Here is a 27432-nt window from a genome sequence, read left to right as displayed (position 1 = left end):
AGCGTGCGCATGCGTCGTGAGGCCCGCGCGCCTGGCAGTGAGCGAAGTCATGATGGCGGCGGACAGGCCGTGCTGATGAGACAGCGAAATAACCGTCATCTGGAAGAGCGCATATCCGGGCATCTTTACACCGCCCGACACTGAGATCACAACGCCGCGGAGCAGCCGTCGCTGCAATACAGGCAAGGGGACTGAGATCGGACACGTAGCAGCCAGGAGACAGTTCCTCGTCGCTGCTAAGCTCTACCAGGCCGGAACACACAGGAGACAGCGGGACCGGGAGGGTCATACAGCCTGCCACCATGCAGATTACTATGAAAACACTGCAGCAACACACCTTCAAGATAGAAATCAGCTGCGAGGAGACGGTAAGGCTGTGGGGCTGGTGGAAGCGCACGACGTCTCACTTGTCGGCAGGACACAGGCCGAGGGACGGCCGGGGTTAAGCTGAATCATGACCTCTCCTGCGCCAAATGGCTTATTGACAGTTCTGGGGACGCTTTCAGTGCAGCGGCCATAACGGGGTTAATAATGGGGGAGGGGGTTGAGGCACTAGTGCGCGTTCTCGGCTCCTGTTTGCTTGTTGGATGGCGAGCATGTGACTAGGGGGCGTGGAGGTGAGGAGAACACGTGGTCTGCGCGGCAGTATTTATGTGTGTGATGTGGCGCGCACGGCTAGGGAGGATGTTGGTGTGAGAGACGTGAGGAGTGTGTGCGCATGCTAGTGTGTGCGCATGCTAGTGTGTGCGCATGCTAGTGTGTGCGCATGCTAGTGTGTGCGCATGCTAGTGTGTGCGCATGCTAGTGTATAGAGCAGTTATGGACTTATGTAGCACTAGAGAGATGGTATGTAGTGGGTAAAACTCCTGAAGATAGTGTGTCAGTTTGTATGCTAAGGTTGTGTCATTTCTCCAATAAAAGTATCAGTTCAGTGTGAAAGGAAACAGTGTCCATATGTGCGCTGATCTTAGATAACAGGCTTTTCTACATCACAATATGTATCAGCATGCTGTAAAAGCCTGAAAATCCCTAGCTGACCCTGCCACTTGTTCTGACTCTGCCTGGTCCTAGGCTGGTCAAGCGATGACGTCTTACCGCCATGTGACTTTAGTGGTGACAGGCCCTAGAGGGCAGGGATCAGTGCAGTCAGCATTATGGACTTAGGGCAGGACTTTTACATTGACCCCGGGCAGACTCACCTTTGCCTGTTTCTGCTAAACTACAACTTTGTGGCATGACAGCAGCGGATCATAGAAATAAGTTGTATGTACAACTTTGCACTGAAAAATCTTTAGTAAAAAATGTAGGGTAAATAAAAAAACAAAACAAACAAAGTTGCACCAGGATTAAATGACAGTTGCTAAAGAAGTTGTTCTGTTTAGGTCTTGCAACAGATGTGGGAGTAGTCTGAGCCTAAGTTCTGCGTTACTTTGATTTTTTTTGTTTATAGGAATTTATTGAGTTAGTCAACTTTGTGATTTAATAAATGCTAAAACAAGACTCGTGGTTTCCCTCACTGTTTGTCAGTGTGTGCCATTTTGTGCACAATTCTAATATTGAGAACAAAGGGGTTAATCTGCTGGGCGACTTATTTTCAGATGGAAAATGGCTGAGAGGTGGGGCAGACAACCACAGCATCTTCCTGCAGGGAATTCAATCTATACACTATGGGTTAAAACAGAGGTAGGGAACCTTCGGCTCTCCAGCTGCTGTGAAACTACAATTCCCATCATGCTCCATTCACTTCCATGGGCGTTCCGAGAACAGCAGAGCCAGTATGCATGCTGGGAGTTGTAGTTTTGCAACAGCTGGAGAGCCGTACGTTCCCTACCCCTGGGTTAAAATAAAAAGTTAGAGAGTCTGCCACCAAGTTCGGGGCCCCTAAAATTTCTGCATGTTTCGATCTGCTACTTGGTTTCATTACTTTAAAAGGGATGTCCCATTACATACATCCCCTATCAACAGGAAGGGGATAAGTGTCACATGGCTCGGGCTTACATTGAGACTATAATTGTGCTGAATCTTACAAATAATTCAGTGGGTAAGGGCTAGAGAATAAAAATTCCGGAAACCCAGAATCGGTTGTTTAGCCACAGCCAGTTACTCTCAATCAATGGGACACCACAGATCTTGAGAACTGAGGTGTTCTTCACCCCAGTTTTGAATGGAGTGGCTGGTTGGACGGCGCGCACAGCTCTTCATTTGAATGAGAACAGTCAGCAATAGGTCAGCAAGCAATCGACTATCTCCAGCAGTCCCCATTGAAATGTATGGAGCAGTGCATGCTGTTCAGCCAGCCACTCCCTTCAAACCTGGGGTTCAAAATCTAGTTCTCTAGATCTGTGGGGTCCTATAGGGCTGGGCGATTACAATCAAAATCACAACTAATTGTGCATTTTACCTTGATTATAATTGATTCATTATTTCAGGATACTCTCCTTTTTACGTATCATGTCCTGTTTATATGCGCCTGAAACCAAAAGAAGTGGGTTTAATGCACTGCAAATCTGGACCAACATGGAATTTAAAGGGGGGTGATTCTACAGTTTCCAAATATGCTTGCCATTCATATTTTAAGTACCCATTTTCATCTAAATCTGTTTTCATATGCAAATTAAAGGGGATGTCAAGAAGTTTGGCAAACTCTGGAGGGGACAGCAGCATAAAAAATAATATACCTCTCTGTGCTCCATTGTCCACCGCAGTTCTTTCTGTAGTGCACTGTGCCTCAGACCGTAGAAGCTCTGCACCCCAATGCCACTGCTGAAGCCAGTCAGCAGCCTCAATGGTTGCATGAGAGGGGCTGTAACATATATGGTCCCTTTCCAGTCATACATGGTGCAGGACATTCATGAATTGCAACATGGTGTGCGACAGGATGGCTTCTTTGTGGTGAGATTTTGGTAGATATCCTGTTTCTTTGTCAGCTGGGTGGCTACGTAGAAGGGAAAGGGGGAATAAAAGTAATTACATCCCCTCCCCCCCCCTTACCTGGTTTTGAAATACAGTTAACTAAAATGAAATAAATTATACATACCTATATCATAAAACACCTAGTCTACAAATAGAAAAAATATTTTTCCCCTATGGCAAACACTATTTCTTGTCCCTTTAAATATTTGAATAAAAAGCAATCACAGACATTCCCCAAAATGGTTTAGCTAAAAAGTACATCCGAATATGGCGACTCCGAATGATGATTATTTATTTTTTTTTGCAAAGTTTTTGATATTTTTTTTGGTTATAACATAACATAAAAACTACGGTATATAAATTTGGTATCCATGAATTGTACTGACCCATAAAATTCAGGGAGCATTTCATTTGCTGCACAGTGAACGCCATAAAAATGAAGCCCGTAAATCGCACATACAGCTTTTCTCCATTTCCACCCCTTTCTGAATTTTTTTTCTGGCTCCCCAGTACATCATACAGAATATTAAATGGTACCATTGCAAAGTAAAATTTAAGCCCTTATATGGCCTTGTGAAGGGGAAAATAACGAAACGCCAGGAGTTGAAATCGTAAGTCTCCTTTGGTGGGAATGGATTAAAATGCCCAAATGCTGTTTGAATTGCCACCATCACCCTGCCCCAACACCCAGTCTGCCGCACATGGTGTAAATGCAGCGGCCTTTTACAGTCATTGAACATTGCAAAAAAATATGCATAGCGGACATGCTGTGCTTTCCATAACCATTACGGATTTGGCAATTGCCGCAAAGTCAATTATTCCTATGGAAATGCCAGCGGTTTCCCTATAGGTACAATGGAAGCACAAATTCTGCATAGGAAAAATGTATTGCCGTTGCAGTTTTTCCCACAGCACTTTTTTGCTGCAGCCAGCTACATGGGGCCTTAGCCTTATAATGGAGTAAAGTGCTGCATGAAGTGAAGTACTATCGGTGCACACATGACTCGTGTGGGCACTGCACGGAAAACACATAGACCCCATTATAGTCTATGGGATACGTGTGGTTTCATATGTTTACTGCTTTTTAATGTGTTCAGTGGGTCCCCAACTCGACTCCCCAAACAGAATACTGAACGCAGATGTGACCCGGGCCTGTCTTTGTTTTTATCTGTGAAAAAAGATTTTTGCATAAACACTGAAAATGGGTACTCTGATCCATTTTTTGCAGGTGAAAATCTGACATTGATGTGTGCATGTAGCGCAAAACCTGCTTTGTTTACTGTGGTGAACTATAACATTACAGTCTTCACGTTTCTGCTTAAAGAGCATAAAGCTATGCGGAAACTTATGGAGTGAGTTGTCAGAATAGGTTTTCCCTTGTCTCTGTATCACATTCATAAACATCTGGGGCAACAGTGTCAGCTGTGGTCATTCACAGAAGATACAAGGTCACCTTTTGCAGTTAGAAGGAAGAGATTAATAGAGATTAGATTTCAAACTGCGTCCATACTGCTTTGTGGCGTAAATAATCCCTATGTATCAGTGATTCCCGATGTCTACAACATAATGTCTATGAGAAGATGGTACACATTCTGCTTCTATAAATTATACCCTACTGTCTACGTTCCCTAGTTTACAGTGTGTCAATATACCCAACAAGCACACACAGGTACGGTATATACGGCAAGGTGGTCATGAATACTTTGCTCTGTACGCACTGGCTCTGTTAGGACAGCACACACATGCTTACGTAGCACTGATCTAACAACACAGCTATAAGCTGGACCCCACGTTGCAAAAATGCAGAGTCCTGGACTCAGCAAAATACATTGCATTCTACATTATCTGCAAAGTTCAAAGACTTTTGACTTATCCTATCCACATATTGTAGAAAAATATCCGCAGCGGAAAAGCTGCAATTTCAGAAATGCTTGTGTTTTTGTAAATTGCAACATGAACATGTCCGTTATGCCTACGGAAATGCTGGTGTTTTCCATATAGGTATAATAGGGACAAAGTCCGTAAAGGAAAACTGCAGACTTTCTTTGGAAAAAAAAAAACTGATGCATGTCAACCATGATCTTTACCGCAGCATTTTTTAATTTTTTTTTTTTTTTTTTTTTTGTTAATGGCTCAATATGTGAGTTCTAAAGCCATAGGGAAGAAAAAGAACCTGAGCATACTTGTACTGAATGAAGATGGACTACAGACATGTATCCAGTAGCAATAGTCATCAAACTGGGGTAGAGTGAAGGGGATGGCTTTTGGCTTTTTCTTATGACTTACAACTTGGCTAATTACATTTGATAGGTGGCAATGATATTTTGTAAAGTAGAAAATATGATAGTGGTATTCTGAGATTGCTGCAAATTGCTGTCTTTGGGATGTGTCGGTCTTTTCTGTTTTGAGGGCAGCCCTGAGTAGCAACCACAAAAGAAAATGGTAGATTCCCTGTAATATTGTTTATTGTGAAGTTCTGAATAAGATATCCACTTAAAGAGGACCTTTCACCTCCTGGGGCACATGTGGTTTTATAGGAATTCAGCGCACTATCAGCTTTCACGTTGAGTTCACACGGTGAAGAACCATCGGTGCTGGTACCGTAGCTCTTCACAGTCAGAAGTCAGGTTTCTGATTCCATGCTGCTCTGGTGTGAAGAATAGAAAGGTTATATTGCTTTTATAATGGTACCTTTAATACTGTTATATGTTGTTCTAACTAAATCTCTTCCCATAATAGGTCAAAGCTTTGAAAGAGAAAATTGAGCAAGAGAAAGGAAAAGATGCGTTTCCGGTTGCTGGCCAAAAATTAATTTATGCAGGTAAATATAGTGAATGAAGAGGCTTCCAAATATGAAAAGTAAAATTTGGGAATATAATTGAAATAAAGCTCAGTGATTGATCAAATTGATGTTTCATTCATATGTTAAATTGGCGTTGCCACGCTTCTCTACTAGAAAGGGCGGAGTATTTATTTCCCCCAATCTGCTTGCTCTGCCCCTTCTGGTGCTCAGAGCAGGAGATCTTCAGTTAGTTCTCTTGATATCTGCCCTGTGCACACAGTGGTCACCGCCAAGTATAGAGCAAGAGCTTCCGGTATTTTCTATGAATGTAAATTGATTATAGTGCTGTTAACCTGTTTTTTTTTTTTATCCAATGGCGGAGAACAGGTTAAAAGAAGCCATAATCCGTTTACCCTTTCCCGACATCTGCCGTAACAGGTCTTTGAATATGACATCTGCTTAGAAGCAGAAAAAGTGCCATAATCAGCTGCCTTAAACCATGTTGATATGGTGGTATTGGTGCAAGCCCTCCCAAAAGGCAACCCCACCCCCTTTCTCTACTTTGCCCACATCAGAAGACTGCAGGAGTTGTCTAGTTAGTATGACAACTGGGAGTCTTTGGAATGGCATAAGATCATGTTCGCTGGCTTAAAATAAATACATTGAAAAATGGCAAATGAGTTTAATTAAAGTATTAAAAATATTTATCCCCTACCCTAGAGAATAAATGACTGTTAGGTGCTTGTAAGACCCCTACCAATCCTGGGAATGGGCTGTTTTACTCCCATTGTGAATGTTTTCAGGATCAGTGAAGTTCTCTGCAGTCGGACCCCCACTATTCAGTAACTTGATTTTTTTTTTTTGTCATAGCTATAACCCTATTGAAAAAATAAAAATTCATTTTGCTCCCTTTCCATAAAATGCACATAAAAATACACATTAGATACCCTCTGTCTGAAAATGACCAAACAATAAAGGGGGGGGGATATTAAATGAGCAATACAAAAAATATTCCACAAAATGGTACAAATTAAAACTTTCTCTTGTGCTGCACAAAGAGACTTTTACACAGCTCTGTGAACGGTAAGAAACAACTATCTTGGTATATTTTTCATCATAGTTAATAAAAATAATAAGAGATTTACATCGAAAATTGAAGAAATTGAGATTTTTTTTTTTTTTATTTTTTTTTGCTAAATCACCCAGTAGTGTGTTACTCATTTCAGTTTACAAAGTTTCTTATTCATTAGGGGACCATTATGGGGGTTCTTATTTGTGAACACAATTATTATACTACGGCAGTTTTCGAGGTTTGTGACATTTTAAACAATTGTGACATGGATTGTTGCAACTGTCCTTTTAGTGCCACCCATGCCACTTTCCGACAAAAGGTCATTGGCACCACTAGGTTTGTTTACCCCATAAAAACTGGAGAAAATGATGCTGGTTGAGGGTGTGCCTTATTTAAGAGGAGCTGTGTGCTTCATCATAAATGTAGCGGACCCTCCCCTTAGCCTATGAAGAATGGCATTAAAGAGTCTTCCTAAATCTCCCCCATAGTCACTGTTATTTCAACAGCTTTGCATGCATAAATAAAACATCAGTAAGAAACTTTAATGTATTTTATTAGAGAAAACAGTTTTTTCTCAAGCTTCTGTTCTCCTCTCCCTGCTTCCTAAGCTTCTCGTTCACTCCGAACTGATGAAGATTCAGGTTGTGTTAACCAAAGGAGTCTATGGTGGGTGCTAAAGGCAGACACACAAATACAGTCCTGTAGAATCTAGTGAGTGTTGTATGTTACCATAGGGCTGTATTCACACCAGCACTTGGTCTCTACTTCTTGTACTGTCTTCCTTGAGATAGTGAGAGGGAGTTATGGAATTTCTTGTTTTCTCCATGTGATGTCCCTAAGAAACATCACAGCTGTTGGCTTCCACCAACTACCTTTTGAAAAACTGAGAATTAGACTAAGGCCCCATATAGCGGACCGCGGCAAAATCTCATTCCTCCTCTTCCTTCTTAATAGAGCTTTATTTGTGAGGCTGGCTATCGAGAGAAATATAATCTAAACAAACAGCCAGATTGAAGTTGAGGAGCGTCTGATAACCTTTTTGTTTCTTCCTTCTAGGTAAAATCCTTAATGATGACATCCCACTTAAAGATTACAAAATTGATGAGAAAAATTTTGTGGTGGTTATGGTGACAAAAGTAAGTTCACATGTACATTATATCTGCTAATAAGAACCTTCAATAAGAATGAGATTATCCTTCAATAAAGTGACATCGCAGTCTACAGAATAATATGAGAGAGTCCCCCAATCTTGCAGAAGGTTAAAGGGGTTTTCCGGGCTCAAATTTTTTTTTTTTTTTTTTAAATGTGTCTGTTAGTGCTACTAATGGGTTAATAAATGCACCAAAATACCTTTTAGCGTGTTTTTGGTGATTTCTGGGTGTCTGGGAACTTCTGGTGTCTCCTGCTATTGTTTAAATGTTTCTTATTCCAGCTATGTAACTTCATGCCCCGCACCTTACCCCTTCCTCACTTCCTCCTTCCCATACACCCACTCCTTGTCTTTCTAGCTATCCCATCCTTCCCCCACTTACTCAGCGCAACCCCCTACCCATAGGTTATACTTACCCTTCATGTGTCTTCCTGTGAGACGACGGCTCCTCCTCTTCCTGTACTGATTCAGTCTTCCAGTGGTGATCCACCTCTACTGCGCATGCATGGATACATGCACAGGATACCTGGTACATAGTGTTAAGCGATTAGTAGTCGATCGAATACCTCGCTCCCATAGGAATGCGTGTAAGCGGCCAACACCAAGGGGTTAAGCGGATCAAATATTCACTGCACTTAACCCCTTGGTCTTCGGCCGCTAAAACACATTCCTGGGAATTGTGGGAGCGAGGTATTCAACGAATACTATTCGCTCATCTCTAATGGTACATGCATGGATGCATGCACAATACAGGTGAATTACCATCAGCAGTTTGCACAGTGGAGAAGAGCGCGTGCCATATCGCATCATTATAGAGCGAGCAGCCGTCTTGCCGGAAGAAGTGAAGGATTGTAAGTATAATGGAATGGATGGGGGGGTTAGTAATGACGATGCGTTTATGTAAATGGGGAAACGGTCACCGGATAATCAGAAAATGTCATGTGTCCGCCCCAGGGATATGGGTATATATACATTTTTTTTATTCATTGTTATTTAGAAAGTAGGAGGGGGGAGGGTATTTAGATTAGTGTACGGATCTCAAGTTATCCTGGACAACCCCTTTTAATGTTTAAAAGTCAAAGGCAGCTCCTGGATATTAACAAACTGTAGCCAGCAGAATACACACTGGAAGGCCTATGGTTAGGGATTTTACTTTCCTTTTTATTAATAATAAAAGCATGTATAATGTAATGTTCCTCAGCAGTGATTTATACATCTAGGACCGGGGTCAGCATGTCCCCAGGCATGTCTACCTGGCACATGGCTCTCAGCTGTGTTTCTCTAGAAGAGGAGGTACAAGGAGGGGAAGCCTGAGGTGTGACATTGTCTGGACATGAGCTTAGAGGGCAGCAATTGTATAAATACTTTGACGCAAGTGTAAAAGAATAATAAGTGGGCGCTGGAAAGGTTTGTATGAATTTATTCAAAATAAAAGATCAGGCTGTGTAATTGTCATACAAAAGCCGATCCTATCACCAGAGAAGGGTTACGCTGGAATATAAATTTAAAAGGGTTGTCCGGCATAAATTTAAAATCAATCACTAAACTAAAGCCCCTCCCCCCCCGCCTGACCTCATTAACCGCTCCGGGGCAAATTTTCTGATGATCCGTTAACGTTCCGTTTCTGCATTTCTGGAAACGAAATATACTGAATACTTAGTCTTTTTTTTTTTTTTTTAAATCGACATACCATATTAAAAATGTTGCTGACTTCTGATCAAGGATATGGATATCTGATATGATACCTGCGTGATACTGTTGTGCTTGTATAGATGTGATAATGCAAAATACTTTCACTAATGTATAAAAATACTTCTCTTGTCATTAATGCTATGTCTTCTTTTTTTTTTTTTAGCCAAAGGCTGCAACTGGTTCTTCTGCAGCAGCTTCAGCACCTTCCCAGCCTGCCAGCATTGCTACTACAGCCCCTGCGTCACCACCCTTGACATACACACCTATTGCTCGCACCAATGCCCCCTTACCTCTCCCTTATCCTACCGCCCCTATTCCTAGTCCAATCAGTATAGATCCACCCCAAAATGCTATTCCTACTGTGGCTAAACCCGAAGAGAAAAAAGAAAGCCCAGAAGAAACAGTGAGCCCTTCTTCAACTGAGTGCAGGTACATTTGTATTCTTGTTCTTTCTTTTTTGCTTGGATAGACATAGATATTGGTCTCTTTCAGCATTTGCTTTGTGGTTTCTGCTTTTAACCAATATTACAATGTATTGCTTGAACTGGTGGATGACTGATGCCACCTGTACCCAATGGGCCCATTATAGTTGTCACGTTCTGTGCATTCAGGATCATAGTAACCACCACAATGGGATGACACGTAAATGTTGTGTTTTTATTACAGTTCTTACAAAGGTAGCACACATTTTTGTGAAAATCTGGCAGCAAAATGCAATTGTAAACTCCCAATCACCCATAAGCACTATTTCTATTAGCCTCTTTGTACTGTGTTTGACATACTCTCCAGGAAAATCTCCTGTCGTATATGTTAGGACTGTGGAGTCTGAGTCGGGTATGGTTACTGATTAGTAGTTGACACCACACCACAGCCCCGGTATATGTCCATTGTTGAAGTTCAAAAAAGTGCCCTTATATTAAACTGCACAGGAAAGCTGAGGGACACAGGAAAAATAATGCATTGTTTAAATAATTGGATTTATTATATGCCTGAGCTGTGCCATGTGTCAAAGCTTTCATAGATACACATCTAGAAATCCCAAGTATACCTTGATTAAATGACTTATGTGGCTGTAATTTTTTATTTTTTTTTGTTTCATTTAAGTATGTCTTTGTAGAATGGGAGGAAATCCCCGCAAACACGGAGAACGTACAAACTACTTGCAGATGTTGTTCCTAGCGGGATTCGATCCCACGACTTCAGCGCTGCAAGGCTGCAGTGCTAACCACTGAGCCACCGTGTTGCCCCCTGTAATTTTATCTTTGTACTTTTTTTTTTTTTTTTTTTTTTTAACTTGGAAGTTATTTGGGGTTTAGTGTTGCTAAAAACCTCATTGAACCGTGATATGTAAAGTGACAGGCAAATCAATTTAACGATTTAATTTTGTTTTGATGTGTAATTTTTTTTATTTTTTTTTTCAAGTATACCAAGTGATTCTTCTCGACCTTCCCTCTTTGAAGATGCCACAAGCGCATTAGGTAAGCTTAGTTTTTTTTTTGTTTCTTTTTAATTTAATTCCGTATTTTTCGGACTATAAGACGCAGGAGGAAAATAGGGGGAAAAAATTTTGAAGCAAAAAATGGTAAAATATTTAATATATGGGAGTTGTAGTTTTGCAACAGCTGCAAGGCCACATTGACAGGTGACCCTGCAGCTGTACGGGGATGCATGGAGTGTTTTGGGTTTTTTTGCGGGGCCAGAAGTACTTTTTAGTTATACCATTTTAGGGAATATCTATTGCTTAAATCACCTTGTATTGAAAAAAAACCCCGGTGGTTTATGATATATGATTTTCTACATATATATATATATATATATATATATATATATATATATATTTATATTCTAGGGACAGGAGGTGATTTAGAGCTTTTATTTATTTCATATTTTTATTATATATTTTTAAAGCTTTTTTTTTTTTTTTTTTTTTTTTTTTTACTATTTTATTCCCCCTCGGGGGCTTGAACCTGCGGTCACTTGATTGCAAGTCCCATAGACGGCAATAAAACTGTATTGCAGTCTATGGGACATTCTGTATATTAGTATTACGGCTGGTCATAGACCCAGCCGCAATACTAATACAGCAGTGACAGGCCGGGGAGCCTCATTAGGCTCCCGGCTGTCACCCGAACAGGTCGGCTCCTGCAAAATCGCCACGCAGGAGCCGGCCTGCAACTTCACAGGTATGGGACCGGTGGGGACCGGCCCCGGGGGAGAAGGGGCCGCCGATACTGACCCGGCATCCGCTGTACTAGAGAGGCGGATGCCGGCGAGGGATAGACGCCGGGGCCTGAGACATCGCTATGATCCTCTGCCCTGCATGAAGCCAGCGGCGGGGGGACGGAGGAGCGGAATAGCATCGCCGCTGCTGGCTTCATGCAGGGCAGAGGAGCGCAGCGATGTCTCAGGCCTCGGCGTCTATCCCTCGCCGGCATCCGCCTCTCTAGTACAGCGGATGCCGGGCGGCCACATTCAGACTATAAGACGCACCCTTCTTTTCCCTCCAAATTTGGGGGAAAAAAAGTGCGTCTTATAGTCCGAAAAATACGGTAATGTGTTGGTAGTAGTAGTTCAGTAGTGTGATTATATTAGATAATACTTGGATCTGGCATAAAACTTTATTACATAACATCAATCTATTTGTGCTTAATATGCATTGTGCAGTGCATTAGCAAGAAGCGGCTTATGCTTTGTCCGAAATGGGGGAGTCGTTTTCTTATGTGTACTACATACCTTGTCTGTATCTTGATGGCTGAATGACAATAGACAAGACAGGTTACATTTCTGCTGTAATAATCCTCTTCGGGGATAAATGTCTGGGGATCTTCTCCTCTGCCCCATACGTTTAGGCTCCCTGTACTCTGCCTGGCCACAGTAGCGACTTATATACAGTATGTCCTTTCATTGCTGGTCGGCACCGGTACTTACTGTAGTTTAACTTTCAGTTACAAGTGTAGCCTGCATTTCATGTCTGTAATATGGTTGAATTTCTCTGCCTGTATTATATCCGCAGATACCTGCCCTGTTTATGATGCCTTCAGTTTGGGTGAGCAGGCTCACTTTATTATGCTCTTTGAAATTGGCCTGTTCACATGTGGCATGTATACATTATGGATTTTCTTTTGCAGTACTTTGTAGGTACTTTAAACAGCAGACTTCAAAAAATGTGTCCATCAAGCAGTCTCTTTTTATTTATTTATTTATTTATTTTTTTCCTTTAAATACATGGCCTTAGGACAGGCCATAAAAAATTTGATCCACTTGGGGCTACAATAGATTCCTGTGCTATATGCAGTGTACAGAGCCTTCTGCTTCCATCTTTTTATACTGTAGATACCTCAGATCTACTTTAAAGGGAGTCGGTCACCAAGATGTTAAAACAGCAACGCAGTTAGGATGCATTCACACTACGTATACTGAAGCTTATTCTGAACGTAAAACAGCAGCTCCATTCATTTCTATGGGAGCCGGCATACGAGCACTCCCCATAGAAATGAATGGGCTGCTTCTTTCACTACGAGCAGTCCCATTGAAGTGAATGGGAAGTGCCGGCGTGTACGGCTCGGCATGAGCAGAGCTTGCCGTATACGCCGGCACTTCCTATTCACTTCAATGGGACTGCTCGCAGTGAAAGAAGCAGCCCATTTATTTCTATGGGGAGCGCTCGCATGCCGGCTCCCATAGAAATGAATGGGAAATGTTCGGCAGCCCTGCTGTAATGCCGGCGTGTACGGCTGTGATACACGCTGGCGTTACGTAGTGTGAATGCCCCCTTAGATATAAGGCATCTTTTTCTGATGGGCCAAATATCCTTTTTATTCCAACTTGGGGAAAGTCTGTTGCTGTTATTGCTTTTTATCCACATTTTTATGGGAAGCAACAAATAAATGACAATTTGGTGCTTTTTTTTTTTTTTTGTAGTTTGTAGACCGGGTGTTTTTGTACTCTGAGATACCTAATGTGAATATGTTTCTCTTTTTTCACTTTTTATGTGTTCTAGGGAAAGGTGGAGGACTTGAATTTTCAAAAAAAAAAAAAAATAAAAAAATAAATATTTAAATTTGTATCTTACTGTAATTATTAGACCCACAAGTGATGGCATTTGTATTACAGACTGTATGGAGGCTACAAGCTGTCATACCCTGGATTTTGTTGTGGGGGCCGTTGATCCATGGCAAAATGGCAACTTGGTCATCTTTGATTGAGGCATTTCAGAATTTTATGTTCGTGATCCGTGCAGGCGCTGATTGCAGGCATTGGCAGCAGATCTCTGCTGTATAGTACCCAATATCTTACCATACTGTTATGGCAGATGTCGGGAAAGTGTACCTCCCAGTTATAAGCAACTTTTCATAAATTAATAGTACAAGTGAAAATAGCAAACTTTGTAATATATCTTAATAAAGACGTGTTTTCTTCAGTTTCCAGGCAGGCATTTACTTACTCCATATTAGTCTATGAAAGGAGGATGGGGACAGAAATACTCCAAAATAAATAAATCAAGGAATAGCAAAGTGTGTCTGCAGCAATTATTTAACACTGCTAGGTTATACATAAGTGGCTCATAATGCACAGAATGAGGCAGTAAACTAGTTAACTATCTCAACCCTTCTCTGTTCCGTAGAGTTGTATGTGTGAGGCTGAGGACGAATATGAATATAATATAGGTGGAGGGAACAGATCTCCTGATATATTATAAAGTTTCTTACATATAAGATTTCATTTAATACGCCAACACAAACATCAGGAACAGGCAAGATTTCAGCATAGCTCCCTGGCCTTGTCACATTGGGGGGGCATATTAGAGCTATGTGGGGTGTAGCAGTTTAAAGCAACTGAGCTGCTCATCTGCATATTGTGAAATAAATATCAGGGGGTCATGAATTTTCTTGGGGTGGGGGGGGGGGAGTGTTACGTTCAGGTGAGCCTGACCTATCTAATTGTTTTGTTGGTTTAATATGCTTCAGCCTGGTGACAGACTCCCTTTAAGCCATGATCAGCTGTGTATGCTCACCTAGACTGTCTGCTTCAACTGAATCTGCCCAAGGAGATCCAGTATTCCAAACCACTCCCAAAAGATGACAATTCATAATACAGGGACTTTCAGACTTTTTTGGCTTGGACTCTTGAGTCTTATGGTCTGTGAAAGTGAACTAGAATTATTTTAGTTGCTTGTGTAAGTATGTGGTCTTTGTCGTTTGTTTTTCCTTATAGGAGGAACATAGTTTAGGAATTCTATCAACACAGCTGATATGGGGTTACTCGAGGATACGTCTGGAAAGTGTTTTTGTGAACACTAGGCGTCGTGTTTCCACTAATAATGCTCACTGAGCATCTAGGAAGCCTTCAGCTGCGTGATCTGCACATGACTGGGCTTGTACGCTTGTGATTTAGGTTTTTTTTTATTGTTTTTAGATCTCACACAGGTTTATTGTGGAATTCTGCAAGAGTTTCAGTGTTTGCTAAATTGTTCGGTCTTGCACATTTCCTTGCTATAGACACAGATGCGGTTTCCTGAGGGTTTGAAAACAGTGGGACTGAAAGTGTAATTTATGCCTAAAAACTGCCATACATAGTTTACTTCATTTAAGTGCGTTAGACTTTTTGACCGTTTCTGTTCCTTGTTAGAAGTTATGACTAGGGTTGAGCCGATCTTGAAATTTCAGGATCGTTTTTAAAATCCGATTTCCGATCATTTTCCATCTGAACCCAATTCCGATCCCAATGCAAGTCAATGGGATTTTTTTTAAAATTATCGAATCTTGGATTTTAAAAACGATCCTATTCACTACACGCTGTGTAGTGATTAAAAAAATCCCCTGACTACTTACCCCCCTGTTGTCCACTTACCTACACAGATCCGTTGACGCTTCCCGTTCTTCTCAGTCCGGTCCTCTCTTATTGACATGCTTTCAGAGCGCCGTGCGCGCCCCCACCTCCCTAGGCTAGTGTTAGAGATGATGGGAGTAGGCGGGGCTTGTTGTGGCTTAGGAGAGTGTGGGTGGGGAGATGTGAGTGCATCACTCACGTCTCCCCTCCCAGTACCTGCCGTCAGTCTCCTAAGCCACAAGCCCTGCATTCTCCCAGCATCTCTAACACTAGTCTAGGGAGGCGGGGTGCGCATGGCGCTGTGAAGGAGAAAGAATTCCATTCCCAATCTCTTTTTTTTTTTTTTTTTTTTTTTTTTTTTTTTTTAAGGCAGGATCGGAACCCGATTGTGAAATTTACTCGATCGCCGATCGGGATCCGATCTTTTCCGATCCCGATCGCTCAACCTTAGATATAACTTATTGAAAAAAAGTGGGCTTAAGATGCCCTTTTGATAAGTATGGTGCATTTCTAAATTTGCTGCCAAATGAATTTTCAAAGCTGTAGTTGGTCAACTGAACACACTTATGAGACATAAATCCTGACTTTCTGATAATCTGGCACCTATAAGGGGTCACTCATACAGCGTTAAGTCAGTATGTTAGTTATAGCTAGTTATACTGTTCAAGCTGTACCATTGTAAAGCATTTCCTGGAATAGTTACAAAAGGGGGCTTTACTAAAGCCAAACATAAATATCCCAAATACTTCAACTTTTAATCAGCAAAACTTTAATACTGAAGCTATTAATCTATGCCAAAAGGTTTTCATCATAAGAATGAACGGTACTATTCCGTTATCGGGCCAGCAGCAGCGCAGTTCAGCAGCAGCTTTCGGGACAGCAGTTCAGCAGCGGGAATTACAATGACATCCGAGGACTGCTGGCCCGATGCTTGTGCCCAGTAACCAGTACATCGATGACCCCCCTCCCCCATCCTTCTCCTCCTGCCAGTGCTGCCCCCCAGCTCTCCTTACATCTTCCCCGTACCCTCTCCCCGCCACACGACTAGGCCTCACCTCAGCGCTAGTACCGAGACCGAAAGGAAAGACACCGGGGCTCAATCCAGGCCCTGACAAGAAACACGCCGACTATAGGAACGGTGAGCTACAGCGAGCCGGAGGGACAAACTTTCTGCAGCGTCCGGCGGCTATCTAGTAGCATTCATTGCTCAAGATTTACGGTGAGGCCTATTACAGGGAGAGGGTACGGGGCAGATGTAAGAAGAGCTGGGGGGCAGCACTGGAAGGAAGAGGAGGATGAGGGCATCGATCGATGTACTGCCTACTACACACAAGCACGGCCTCTATCATCGGGCCAGCATCGGCTTAGTCATGTGGCGGGGAGAGGGTACGGGGTAGATGTAAGGAGAGCTGGGGGGCAGCACTGGAAGGAGGAGGAGATGGAGGGGGGGTCATTGATGTACTGGCTACTGGGCACAAGCATCGGGCCAGCAGTCCTCGGATGTCATTGTAATTCCCGCTGCTGAACTGAACTGCTGTCCCGAAAGCTGGTGCTGAAATGCGCTGCTGCTGGCCCGATAACGGAATAGTACCGAATGAACTGATATTTAGGTTTTACCGAAATTTGAACATACCTATCCAGAGGTTGTGGTTTTTTTTTTGTTTTTTTTTTATTTTATTCTTTCTTACTATTATTGTTTCAGTTACAGGACAGTCATATGAGAATATGGTAACAGAGATCATGTCCATGGGCTATGAACGAGAACAAGTTATTGCAGCCCTTAGAGCTAGTTTCAACAACCCTGATAGAGCTGTGGAGTACCTTCTCATGGTAAGCATGCAACCTGCACTGTGTGACTGAAAATACAATTTACTAAGGCTTTACACGTTCTCCATTTGCTGTACTTTCTGTATCTCTAGCTCACTCCAATTCTCATGTTATATAGTAACTAGCAAAACAGTCTATATAGGACTGTGGAAATTCTCATGAAGACAACCCCTTTTTAATCTGAAGTTTTCCCCAACCCCCAGTAAAAACCTGGTCTAGGCATCAGATCCTACCTTATCTGGTATCCATAGTAGCTCCCTGCTTTGGCACATAGTCCCTCATATTGCCTAATCAGACATATGGACAGAGCTGGCTGTTTTGAGACCGTGCCTTTAAGATCGTGATGACTACGAACCCTGGCGAACCTACATGTTCCACAAACTTTGCATAACTACACTATCACTGGCCGTATGACTTGCAGAGGGTTCGCTTATTTTGCAGGCTTAAAAAAAAAAAGAACTACTACATTTTTTTTAAGCATTAATTTACCTGTGTTTTGGGCACTGTGGGAGCTGCTCGTGATCAAATGATCCTCTCTACTGGAGGTCGGTGTGGGCCATCTGGACCCTGTTTACATTGTGTATGTATGACAACACCTCCTAACAGCTAGGTAATAACTGGTTGGAGGTGGACACTTTATCATACCAACTGTCCTGCTTTTCTGTCTAATATGCCTCCCTACTAGAGATGAGCGAGTACTGTTCGGATCAGCCGATCCGAACAGCACGCTCCATAGAAATGAATGGATGCACCTGGTACTTCCGCTTTGACGGCGGCCGGCCGCTTAACCCCCCGCGTGCCGGCTACGTCCATTCATTTCTATGCGAGCGTGCTGTTCGGATCGGCTGATCCGAACAGTACTCGCTCATCTCTAGTAGGGAGGCATATTAGACAGAGAAGCAGGACAGTTGGTATGATAACGTGTCCACCTCCAACCAGTTATTACCTAGCTGTTAGGAGGTGTTGTCATACATACACAATGTAAACCGGGTCCAGATGGCCCACACCGACCGCTCATCTCTACTCCCTACGTTTGTCAACTTTGCACCATGTCTTCAAGTCCATCTTAGAAGCATTAAGTGTTAAGCAGTCATTGCTCTCTTTCCAAGAGGTTTAATCTGACCACATCTGTAATTATATATGTATGTTCCTGAAAATGAACTCTAAGTTAGCCTAATAAATAATATGTAAAATTGTTTATATTGTTATGTGATAACGAAAAAGCTTAAAAATATAAAAATAAAAACTTGGTCTTGAAGGCCCAAAACAGTGACGCTGTCAACTGATGCTGCACAAATGTCCTTCGCTAGTCTCTCCTGTACTAAAGCCCTCTCAAAACACTGGCTGAGATATGTATTGGCTGTTGAGAGGGACCAGTTAGTAGAGACTGGCAGGGGACCTATGAAGTCTAGGTCAAAAATTAGTGGGGATCATTGAAGTGAATATTGTTTCTTTTCATTGTGTTTAATCTATTCTCGAGTCTTTTTATAAAAATATATTTTTGTTCTCCACGAGACAACCCTTATTCTGCAAGACTCTCAATATAAACCTATGTATTGTTACATTAAATTTTATTTTTTCATCCCAGGGAATCCCAGGGGACAGAGAAGGTCAAGCTGTTGCTGCTGATCCACCACAGGCAGTCAGTGCTCCTACTCAGCCTCTCCCAGCGGCAGCAGGAGCAGGGGCTGGTGCAACTTCTACTACACCGTGTACACCTTCCACTGGAGGTAAGATTTAGCATCATTTCAGTAAAAAAGTAAGTTATGCTGTGTGTGTTGGAGACGGTCTCTCAGTAAGGTAGTAAAAAAAGGCCTAGTCTCAGGCCTACATAGTTTTGTAAGTAAACAGAGGCAAATTTACTGTCTCCGATTGGTATGGTCAAAATGAGAGACAGATCTAGCACCTATTACAGAGAAGTGATTGAGGTAATTCCAACCCTGTCCATTAGTGAGTCACAGGGCTTCTTGCAATTATTTGTGCAAGATTAGGGTATGGGCAGACTTCAGATGCTGTATATTTAACATGGATGTGACCCATCTATTGCATATAATGTGGGAATGTACCTCAGTAGGGGCCCTCTAGAAAAGGGCCCTTAATCTGATAATAGTGGGTAGTGTACCCTATAATCCAAAATATTTTCTGTTGCACATGGAGACTGCAAAGGATATAGATAGGGGAGATTCTGTGGGATTTAAGCTTTTATATTTTGTCAAGCCAGAAAGCTCATAGCTTTGCACTGGCTGCAAGCCAGCCCCCCGACTGTGAAGGAATTCATTGCCAGCCTTAATCATATTGTTAGGTTAAAGAGAGGGCTATATATTAAAAGACAGGCAGAAAGAAAATTTGAGTTTATTTGGAGTCCATGGCTGGACACTCTGGGTCTTAGGTGAAACTTCTTTAGAGGTGCGTTTCCCATTCCAAATATTCATAGTGACTAGGGGTTTACGGTAAAGGGACTTAATATTGCTTGGTATTTTTCTAGGAGCTTTCTAATTGTATACAGGAACTATTACTCCCTTGTTAACTTCTATTGTTGCTATTTGGGGAGATGAGTACCTTTAATGTTTTTATTCTTGTATGTCATGAAAAATGTTTTAATAAAAAACCATTTTAAAAAGTTATGCTATACATTTGCTACATTTAAAGGAGTTTTCCCATCTCAAGGATCCTATCTATACTTGTAGCTTATGTAAATTGAAGTAAGTATATTGCTTTAGAAATGCTGCTTTGTTTGACTGTTATGTGAACTTATTCCTCCCATTGTTTTACACAGCGTTGTTATAACAACGTTACAGCGTTGTTATAACAACGTTACAGCGTTGTTATAAGGTACCCTTTAGATAGGACAAGTGACTCCCTGCAGGACAATCAATTCAGCTAATTGCAGTTTGCTGTGTAAAAACACAGAGAACACTGAGTCTGTTCTTCACAAACATGTGCATATTATTTTATCTGCATAAGTATTGTGATACTTCGGTGTCCTGTTCAGCAGGAAGGGGGTGGGGGGGATACGGGAAGTGAGAAGAAGAGATAGTAGGCAAACTGCTGAAACAGTGAGATGGGAAAACCCCTTTAACACTAATTCTGCATGTTTTTAATTCATGTAAAATTCACAAAGACTAGCCTTACTAATTCTTAGACCAGGGATTAGCAACATTAAGGAGGACCTTTCATCACCTTCACCGACTCCAGTTCTTAGCATCTGTCAATCTCCACTGATTCTGGCACAGTTGATATTTTTTCTCTAGCCCTTCATTGTTCCCAATAGCACATCATTCACCAAAATTAACTTCGCTTGTTGTTGGGGAACAGTGGGGCTAGAGAAAAAAAGTTACAGTTGCGCTGGAATCGGTGGAGTAGCGCAGATTAACAGATGCTTAAAACTTGTATTATTGGAGTTGTTGAAAGGTCCTCTTTAAGCATTCTGCCTGTTGTGAAACTACAACTCCCAGCATGCTTGGCTGCTTTGCTGTTTTCAGAGCTCCCGTACAAGTGAATGGAGCATGCTGACAGTTATAGTTTCACATTAGAGGGACTGTTGAAGGTTGCTGACCCCTGTCGTAGTCTTTTGCTTTCATGACAATGAAACCGAAATTTTTCATTATTTGTGGTATTGGATGTGTATGTACAATATTTATTTATTTTATTTCTAGGAAATCCCCTTGATTTCTTGCAGAATCAGCCTCAGTTTCAACAGATGAGGCAAATTATTCAACAGAATCCCTCTTTATTACCGGCACTTCTCCAGCAGATCGGACGGGAGAACCCCTCATTACTGCAGGTAACGTCTCATTGACTATGAACATCGGTGACGGCTGAGAATGATGCATTTGTACTGTTTGGGATATATCCATTATGGCATGGTCTTTTACTGACGTGTTGATTCACATATATTTCAATCTTTTTATTCAATGACAGCAAATTAGTCAACATCAGGAACAGTTCATTCAGATGTTAAATGATCCGGTCGCAGAATCAGGTGGGCAAGGAGGTGGAAGAGGTGGAGTAGCAGCTGAGGCAGGAAGTGGTCATATGAACTACATTCAAGTCACACCTCAGGAAAAAGAAGCTATAGAAAGGGTAAGTAACTATAATGCTGCTAGGATATTTGCTATGTGTTCTTAAGTACACAAGGCAATAGTTTTATACATTTTCTAGTTCCTGTGTAGTGCTGATATTTTTCACTATAGCACTGATAAAGCGGTACCCTATGGGTCACCAAGAAGAATGCCAGAGATTTTCACTTTTTTTTTTTTCCCCCCCTCATCCCATTCGCAAAAGACATGTTTTGGTCTGTCTATTAAGCTTTTTTCAACTCAGACGGACGAGACACGTCTTTTGTTATACGCATATGAATAAAATATGAAAAAAACATCGAGTGACTGGATCTTGATCTGACTGCAGGTTAAGGATTTACAGAACAGGAGAAATCATTCACTGTCATCTGACTCCTTCTATTGGCTGTATGATAGTTCTTAAGTTTTACATTTATTGTTCCTTTTAGAGAACGCTCTGTTCACATGGGGGCTATGAGGCGATAAGTCTTATGTATATCAATATAATATTTCTGTTTGTTATGTACCTCTTCGGATAGGCTCAAAACTGACATTCTTTCTGTTTTACTCTTCAGCTAAAAGCACTAGGATTCCCTGAAGGACTTGTGGTACAGGCTTATTTTGCATGTGAGAAGAATGAAAATCTTGCGGCCAACTTTCTCCTACAGCAGAACTTTGATGATGATTGAAAAGAAGAGACTGTATTTTTTATCTCACTTCACACCAGTGCATTACACTAACTTTGCTCACTGGATTTACTGGGATGATTTGGGCTCATATCCACAATATTTGGTGTATGGTAGTCAAGGGTGGGGTGGGTTAGGGAAATATCAGACAAGCTAGGACATAAAAGCATCAATCTGCTATAATTGAGCAGTTACAGCGTTCAGCGTGTATGGTAAAGCTAAGAAATAAAAGAAAGCAAATTACAACCAAAATCCAGCTTCAGCAGGCATTTATTCCCTCCTTAAAACATCTGCTAACTTCTCTAGATGCCATTTCTTCAATAGTACACATAGATCCAGAAATTTAGTGTAATGCCCTGCTTTCCATTTTCCGTCTAACATAAACACTGCTATAGCAAATATCCTGTGCTACCTGAAGTTTTTTTGTTTTTTTTCCCCTCATTTCCCGGTAACACTGGATTATGACCTTGAGGAAATTTGTGAGATGTAAATGCCAAAATAAAAAAAATAAAAAATAGATGATTTGCTGCTTCAACGTGTAATTAAAAGGAAATTAGTGCACCGAAGCCTGGTAAATGCTGTGAACGTAAATTTTGAAGCGCTTTCTTTCCATAAAATCATAGTTAGTCATATTTAAGGAGACCCCCGATCAATGAGTGTGAAGTGGGCACTTTCTGTTCTGACTTAGAAAACAGTATGCACACAGGAGGTTTATTTTTGTTTTCTTGCCGTTTAGGAAATTGAGACTGATAGCTTTCTAATTGCTCATTTACTTCAATATTACATTGCAGTAAAGGTTTTAAAACAATTGTTGCATGTTTTTTGGTTTTGATGAAACCCACTTGGTGTGTTAAGTAACATATTTTTTTCCCCCCAGTAATTACTTGTTTTCCATGTCAGCTGAGAATGTGCAACCCCCTCCTCTACCTGTCTGGCAGATTTTAACCCATACTTATCCTAAATCTTTGTAAACCAGTCAACTATCATTTCAAGCTGAATATTAAAAGGCAAAATTGCAAGATTTTTTTTTTCTTTATCTTTGCACTCTGTAAACTTGAATTCATCTCCCATACTTTAATATTCAATAAACAAGTCCTTCTGCTTGGAAGAAGCTGGCATGACAGGGCTTGAGAGGTCAACACATCCTCTGTTATTTTCAAAGAAAGGCATGACATAAATGAATTGTAAGAATATCTGTGTATGTACTGCTTATACATTGGATAAATGGATAGATGAACAATCAGCGGAAACAAAAGTATAACCCAAAAAAGATATGCACAAAACATTAAAAACTCTCCTTGTATAGTGTTTGCTGCTTACTTATTGACTGCTGTGTGTTATGTATGTTGGTGTAGAATGACTGCAAGCTAAAGCGAACTGTAACAAACCTGGAGTCTTGTTACAGTAGTAGCATATTACTGTTTGTCATTTGTATAGATGGACAACCCCCATTTCCCAGTACTGTCCTCTAAGATACCGTATATATTAGAGTATAAGCCGAAGCCCCTAATTTTACTACCAAAAAAATTTCAAAAATTAAAATAGATACCAATAAAATTTCATTAATTGAGTGGGTTACTGATATGTGAGAGACATGGAGGTAATAATTATTACATTAAACATTATTAAGGCACTTTGTTATTACCGCCATATCTCACATATTAGTAATCCTTATATGGGGCACACGGGTTAATGTGAGGGGCATGATGGGGTTAACTGTTATTAATGTTGAGGCATATGGAGTTACTGAAACTAAATTAATAACACCAAATGCCTGACATTAATAGGAATTGTAACCCCAGTATGTAACTCTGTGTTTTACTTTCACTTTACTGTATGAGCTCTCCTCGATGCAGACACAGGAGCAGGGACCTGCCGCCCCCAGGGCTTTCATCTCTTTTGCTAGTGAAGGGGGAGTGTCCTATATCATTACTGTAGCAACCACTGAGGGACACTCCCCCTTCACTTAATTTATGCAGGTCCTTGCAGTCCTGTGCTGTGTGACTCGGGTATAAGCCAAGGGGGGCTTTTTCAGCATAAAAACTGCTGAAAAAGTCGGGTTATACTCGAGTATATACAGTAAATATTTTTATAAAATATGTTGTAGAAAGATTACATTGGGTTTAAAATAATAATAATGAAATAAGCATTATTCACCTCTCGTATATCCTGACACTGCTACTACTGGGTTCCTGCTAGTCTCAACTTCCTGGTCTTGTTTTGACACTCAGGAAATGGCTGGAGATGCCCACTCTATTATTATTACTATTACAGCAGTGCCCCCCACAACCAGGGATTGGGGGATTGGTTAATGGGGAGTTTCCCTTGTAACAAGATGGGACCAGGAAGTAGAGAATAGCAGGGACCTGATGGGTATCACAACTGCAGTAGCAGAGGAATAGTGCTGTGATTTATCTTTTTCTTTACCCATTTTGTTCTTTTTCAAACCTTTCAGTGGTCTGTGCCCTTAGGCAAAATTGCCTTTATGGAATTTCATTAACCTATATATGCTGGTATACAATTGATTCAATTGCGTAGGACAGCATTCCCAGAAAAAGAAAAAAAAAATGCAAAACATATTGCAGGCATACAGTTGCACACTTCTGAGGCATTCAGTCATTGGAACATGTTAGGTCACCGATTCCTGATGTAGTTAAATAGAACGGTGGAATAGAAAGGCTTTAGCTTCCTGCTCTATCACTCAGGCATCAGCTAGTGGTGCTTGGTTTAGACCTGACGAAGACAAAAAGGAGGACCAAAGATGGGTAAGTGTTTATTTCTTTATATAGCACAACTACTGTGTGGGCCCACTGGGCGTCATTATTACTTGCATGGGGGCTACTAGAGAACATTACTACTTACCCGGGGGCCACTAGGGAGCTTTCTGATGGTAAAAGGTGAATTTTTGTATATGCTGGGTGGAAAGTATAGGATGGTGCATCTTTCATACATTCACATGGTGCAGTTGTGATGTAGTTACAATTGCATCAAAACTGCAGTGGGAAAAATGCATGCCGTTTTAGGTGGGGGCCTCATGTGGCGTAAACTCTGCGACAAAAAACCACTAGTAAATCCCATCCACACATTACAGAAAAATATCCACAGAGGAAATGGTGCGATTTCCAAAACAGTCACATTTTTGGAAAACACAGCATGTCCATTATACATACTAAAATGCTACCAATTTCCCTATAAAGCCGGGTTCACACAGGGTTTTTTAGGACGGATTTTGACACGGAATCCACATTGGAGTACGGCTCAAAAAACTGCCTTCCATTGACTTTAATACCCTTTCTTGAGGTGGATTCCATGGCATGAACACTCCCTCCCAACTAGGCCCATTCATTTGGGCCTAATCCGGAGCGGAATACCGCGACTAGATGCCGATGCACTGCACTGGCATCCAGTCGCGGCTAGCTGTTTTTTTGGACCAGACTCTGATCCGGTCGAACCACACACACACCCCGTGTGAACCTGACCTTCACCAATCACAAATTCTCAACATTAGTGAAGTACTTGGAGACATTTAGATGGTTGATAGCGAATCAAAACTAATTACTGGCAAATCTGGTTCTTCCTAGGGACGTCTGGTTAGTTGGTACAAATCCTTAAATCTCTAGAAAAGGAAAACGCGTGATGAGGTTGTGATGTCCGCAAAATATGAATTCTCTATATGAAGTGTTGGAGATCTGTGAAGTTTCAACAAATAATAAGGGATTAAAATGCTAACTGCTTCCCATAAAAATTTAATTTCTCAGAAATTTGGGGTACTCTTTATCTATCTAGAATCTTTTCTCCTGTTCGGCTAGGTTGCTTTTTATAAGGATATGTAGAATTCAGAGGTTAACTAGTGATGCTTCTAGAGGACTGTGATATATACAGCATCTTGGAAATGCAAAAAATTTGTGTACATTGGAAAAAAAAAAAACTTCTCTGGATATAATCATCCATATATTTGTTCCACCCCTTATCCTGACATAAAAAATTTGTGCAAATTTTTTTTTCCCTTTCAGGCTAAAACTCCATTGTGTAGGAGTGTCTGCACTCCTGTATGGATGGCTAAACATATTTAAAATGTTTTAAACAAGGGGGATTTACTGCCATATCGTTTTTTTTTTGTTGTTTTTTTTTTCCCGTTTTTTTACCCAGTCTTCCAAAAGCCGTAACTGGTTCTATTTAATGTTCTGTATGATGCACTGGGAAACTGCCAAAATAAAAATCAGAACAGGGTAGTGGATTAGTAAAAAAATAATAATAATAATAATAAATTCTTATGGGTTTTGTCTTACAGCATTTACTGTGCAGCCAAGATGATGCTACTTATATTTTTCAGGTTATGGTTAAAGTTATAACACTGTATAGTTTGGTCATTTTTAACACCGTAACAAAAATCCAAAACTTTGAAAATAAAAAAAATTCTTGGAATCTTCATATTCTGATACCTGTAAAAAAAAAAAAAATTATATTTCAAAATATGGGGCTGCATAAGGTGCCAGATGTACTTTTTATTTATACCATTTCGGGGAGTGACTATATTAGCTTTTTGTTTTTAGGGAAGGTGGTTATAGAACCCGCTCTGCTTCTGAGCAGGTACCATATTTAAAGACCCAACATCTGCTGTAACAGTATGGCAGATGTAAAGAAAGGGGTAAAACAAAAGCCTACCTTAGGCTATGGCTCCACGTCGCGGGCTGTGGCAGAATCTCAGTGTGCCGTTTCCCGTGGCGTGTTTCACAGGAAGCCTGCAGTTTTTTCCTCTGCAGACTTTCTTCTTCAATTATACATATAGGAAAACCGCTGGTGTTTCCGCCTGTATAATTGACATGCTGCAATTTACAAAAATGCGACTTTTTCTGCTGTACATATTTTTATTTTCTAGAATCGCATCCACTTTAGAGGGACTGTAAAACACTGGTTTTACTGCGACATTTACACCATGTGGGGCCCTGGCCTCGGGGTATGTTTACATACACTGTCTACCAATAAGTATTTGGACGCAAATGAAGATATTTGTGGTCGTGATGTATGTCACGCCTTTCGCCGTTAAAGGGATCCTATCATACTAACTTTTTTTTCCCTCATTAACATGTTGGAATAGTATTAAGAAAGGCTATTCTTCTCCTACCTTTAGATGTCTTCTCCGCACTGCCGTTCGCTTGAAATCCCGGTTTTTGTCGGTATGCAAATGAGTCCTCTCACAGCACTGGGGGTGTCCCCAATGCTGCCAGAGAACTCTCCAGCGCCACCTCCATCTTCGTCAGCAATGTAGATGTATCTACGTTGTCAACTTACACTGTGGCCAACGTACATAGAAGATTTTCGTTCATTGTAAGATATGAATTTTACTTGTTTATTGTTTTGCACAGAGCAAGCCGTTTGAAAACCTTTGTGTGGAGGCTATGAGGTGATTCAGTTCCTCCCCT

General features: G+C 41.2%; 1 protein-coding gene across 2 annotated transcripts; it reads left to right on the top strand.

Annotated features, from left to right (window-relative positions):
* Positions 1 to 23317, top strand: RAD23B (RAD23 nucleotide excision repair protein B). Of its 2 annotated transcripts, none has more exons than XM_075280248.1 (10): positions 1 to 368; positions 5653 to 5734; positions 7824 to 7903; positions 9773 to 10038; positions 11032 to 11087; positions 17147 to 17268; positions 18854 to 18995; positions 20922 to 21049; positions 21187 to 21348; positions 21899 to 23317. In XM_075280248.1, the coding sequence occupies exons 1-10, from the start codon at positions 303 to 305 to the stop codon at positions 22010 to 22012; spliced, it is 1218 nt and encodes a 405-aa protein (XP_075136349.1). In that variant the 5' UTR covers positions 1 to 302; the 3' UTR covers positions 22013 to 23317. The 2 variants fall into 2 exon arrangements, with proteins under 2 accessions (XP_075136349.1, XP_075136339.1); XM_075280238.1 differs by having other exon boundaries at positions 2 to 368; positions 17141 to 17268.
* The last annotated feature ends 4115 nt before the right edge of the window (positions 23318 to 27432 follow it).

This window comes from Leptodactylus fuscus, chromosome 1 (genome assembly GCF_031893055.1).
Source record: "Leptodactylus fuscus isolate aLepFus1 chromosome 1, aLepFus1.hap2, whole genome shotgun sequence".
Lineage (NCBI taxonomy): Eukaryota > Metazoa > Chordata > Amphibia > Anura > Leptodactylidae > Leptodactylus > Leptodactylus fuscus.
This window is presented reverse-complemented; position numbering and strand designations above follow the sequence as displayed.